The sequence below is a fragment of the Adiantum capillus-veneris genome, chromosome 16, assembly GCF_014529385.1.
Source record: "Adiantum capillus-veneris isolate H3 chromosome 16, ASM1452938v2, whole genome shotgun sequence".
Taxonomy (NCBI): Eukaryota; Viridiplantae; Streptophyta; class Polypodiopsida; order Polypodiales; family Pteridaceae; genus Adiantum; species Adiantum capillus-veneris.
This window is the reverse complement of record NC_140946.1, coordinates 10,140,655-10,144,414: the sequence shown is the minus strand read 5'-3', so window position 1 is coordinate 10,144,414 and position 3,760 is coordinate 10,140,655. Positions and strand designations below refer to the sequence as shown.

Genomic DNA, 3,760 nt, shown 5'->3' with positions numbered 1-3,760 from the left:
ATCTTTTTGTTATAAGAGCACAACCATATGATAATAATGCATTCCCTGGATTGATAGGCATAAAGTTAGAGGGACATACATCAAGAACATCAAAGCATTTCCCTCTATCAAAGGACATATAGGTACACCAACAAAGACCATAATCATTATAATGTCCTCTTGGGTCATACGGTGACATCAAGAAGTCCCATATATTCCACATAGCATGAATTTTGAGTGAATTTGCATCACCCCCTCTAGTATCCAAAATTTCAGCATGTGTCCCTGGATCATCAAGCTCCATATTATCCATTACCTCATTAGCTACATGCATAAATTCTCTTACGGGCATGAAATTATGTAAAACCTCATCCAAGAATATCATAATATCTACCTCATAAAACCTTCTTCTTGTTGTAGGTCACATATCTCATTGTACTTTTCGAAACCCCTATCATAAGGAGCTTGAAATTCCTCCAAAGCATTATCTGAAAGAGCCATAAGCTCCATGTCCTCATGTTCTTGTTGTCCCAATTCATGACATGATTGATATCTTTCAAATCCCTTGTTGTATGTGGAATGGAAACCATCCAGAGATTCATCCAAAAGATACATAAGATCCTCTTCAACGGGACCCTCTTGAGAGCATATCCCATGATGCAATGGATCCTCATCACATGTAGTATGCATATAGGCCATATTTTCTTCACACTTTTTCTCTACCATCAAATCTTCTTTCAAGTACCTTTGTACTTCAATCTCACAAAAATCAGCATGCTTCACAAAGATAGAAGCCAATTCTTTTTCCATTTCATCATTGTAACCCTTCCACTCATTGGTAGGAGTGGGTGGTTGCATATCAACTTGCATCCCCTCCAAACAAGATCCTAGGACTTTGAAATACATCTCATCCACCAATTCACAAGCATATGTATGACATCGAAGAGCATTGTTATCACAAAAATTATTATCTTCATTTGGAGATTTGTGAACCTCTTTGAAGCATGAAACAACTTCCAAATCACAATACTCTATATCATCCTGTGTCATACCATTTTGCATGTTTATATCTCCTTGGCTACATCCATGATCTACTGTAAGGTCTCTACTTTCAAATTTCACACAAGTTCTATTACGCATTTGAATTTTTTTAACCATCACTCATTATTTAAGATATTCAAGTTCAAATTATGAATCGTAGTTGAGAAAACCTAGAATTTAAAATTTACGCTACAAAATTCTGACATGTTTAGCTATATGAATCACTAATTAACTTATTGTAAGACTTAGTTACTGATTGTAGAATTTTCTTTTACTACTCTAAAGTTAATATAAGACTGTAAAGTTTAACTTAAAAATGTAAAGTAAATTATTATTAAGGAAATAAATAAAATAATTATAAAGACAAAAGAATACACAGGGATGACAAATGAAGGCACATGGACTCACATAGGAGGGGACAAAGTGGGACACACTGTCACATGAAAAGGAGAGGATAGTCTTGACTAATCATAATGAGGGGGGGCAGTGTGGCCTTATCTTTTGATGATAATGACAAAGTGGTCAAGCTGTTGGGTACCACAAGGGTACCAAAAACGCGGGTATGATTTTTGGGGAAATAAAAATAAATAGAGCATCCATGCTCACACTTTAGACATAGAGATTGCCTCTATAGCGCTCACGAAGTGCTGCCACTTCTCTTAGAGAGAAGGCGTCCACAAACCACTAAGAGAGCAAAAACTCTAGTGGACTAATAAGGTGCGTATTAATTAAGCATTCAATTAACTTTAAGAATGATGTATGTGTGCTATCTCTTACTCTAATCTCTCTAATAGATTAGTAAGATTCAATTAGCTATGTGTGTGTGTGTGCGCTATCTCTTACTCTAATTTCTCTAATAGATGAGTAAGATTCAATTAGCTTAAAGAAGGATATGTGTGTGTGTGCTATCTCTTACTCTAATCTCTCTAATAGATAGTAAGATTCAATTAGCTATGTGTGTGTGTGTGCTATCTCTTACTCTAATCTCTAATAGATTAGTAAGATTTAATTAGTTTTAAGAAGGATATGTGTGTATGTGTGCTATCTCTTACTCTAATTTCTCTAATAGATTAGTAAGATTCCCTTAGTTTTAAGAGGATATGTGTGTGTGTGTGTGCTATCTCTTACTCTAATCTCTCTAATAGATTGGTGAGATTCAATTAGCTTTAGAAAAGGATGTGTGTGTCTTCTCTTTTACTCTAATCTTTCTAATGGATTAGTAAGATTCAATTAACTTTAGAAAAGATGTGTGTGTATGTTTTCTCTTACTCTAATCTCTCTAAGTATAGCTACTCTCTCTAGTTAGTACATCTTCACTATTAACTTATGCATAGTTAATTGAAAGTTAATACATAAGAGAACTCATCATATTCTTATTATACATGATGAAATTCTCATTCACCAATTTTATTGTCAATTAGATTAAGTAGAATTTTGAATAATACTAAAAATTGGTTTAGTTGAAGTATAGAAATGGAAGTTAGAATTGGATTAGAAATGTCATGCATAAAAGTAATGCAGTCCTAAACTTTCACTCGTAGTTTATACACTTAATTTTTGATTAATTATGATTAGCAAATATTTGATGTATAGAAATTAGATGTAGAACAACAACACTAAGTGTGAATCCGAGTTGGCGAGGGTTCAATTACAGATTCTCTTTGGAAACAAGGAGATTACTAGGGAAATTGACCAATTTAAAGTTCTAAGTGTATAACATAAGTGTAGTACAAAAAAATGGCTCCAAAGCGTGCTCGAACCCAAGGCGCTAATGATCATGAAGCTGGTACAAGTAACGGTGGAACTCCTGCGGAACATGCTATGTATCCACCAATCGGACCAATCGGAGCTATGGTACAGGTTAGTATTGCAGTTTCAAGTTATGTATCATTGCATATGCGAGACCATAGAAATATAATATTTACCTTATGAAAAGAAAACATGAACCGAAACCACGGGGCTTAACCCCAAGAAACTCGACATATGTTTGACAACAAGTAGGAAAGATTGTCTGGTTAAACTGGTTGCTATAGGAAAGAATGTTTGTCCAAAACCTTCGGTATGGTTTCTCTCAAGTCTCTCTACTTATTAGCGCTGGCATTATGTGGCAGTTATCGAGGCGTGAGATGACGCCTAGGATGGCACCGCTGATGCTGTGGTGGGAGTACACCCAGATTAGCCCAGCTGGATACTACATTTTTGTTTTGCCGTGGCGTGAGGATGACGCCCAGATTGGCACCATTGTTTCTGTGGCGGGAGTACATCCAAATTAGCACAACGAGTACTTGCCGAGCGGTATGGAACGCTCATGAGGACAAGGGTTTTTATAAATAATGTATATACCAATCGGACATAATAGCGCCAGTAGAGATTCTTGAGTGAACTTAATCCAAGGGTTGTTGGTTTAAAATTAGACGACTTCTTATTTGACTATTGTTTGTAATATTGTTTGAAGGGCTGTTTTAACGAAGCAGTATCATAAATAAAGTAAAGGAACATGTATGTTTAAACAGTGTGGTAGTAATTAGATAACAAAAGAAGGGTGAGTGTGGTGTGGAAAGTGGGAGAATGATACCCCGACGGTATCATTCTATGGACGGGTGTACCTGATGAGTCGGGTAACTTTTCAACTCAAGAAATTATTTTTTTTAGGTCATAAATCTTAAAAGACAAACCTTAGCGGTTGTTCTTCTGAAACATGGGGAAAAAAGCGCACAGGTTGGTCACTCTAAGATTTATA

The 3,760-nt window shown here is 35.7% G+C and overlaps 1 protein-coding gene across 1 annotated transcript; it reads right to left on the bottom strand.

The window, feature by feature from the left end:
• Positions 1 to 369: 369 nt before the first annotated feature.
• LOC147438548 (uncharacterized) lies at positions 370 to 1,041 on the bottom strand. Its single transcript, XM_086484159.1, has one exon. It carries the CDS (start codon positions 1,039 to 1,041, stop codon positions 370 to 372), a length of 672 nt encoding a protein of 223 aa, XP_086340285.1.
• Positions 1,042 to 3,760: the final 2,719 nt, after the last annotated feature.

Bases quoted from the DNA above. Each gene is read 5' to 3' on its own strand.
- LOC147438548 (XM_086484159.1), bottom strand. From the start codon at position 1,041: ATGCAAAATGGTATGACACAGGATGATATAGAGTATTGTGATTTGGAA.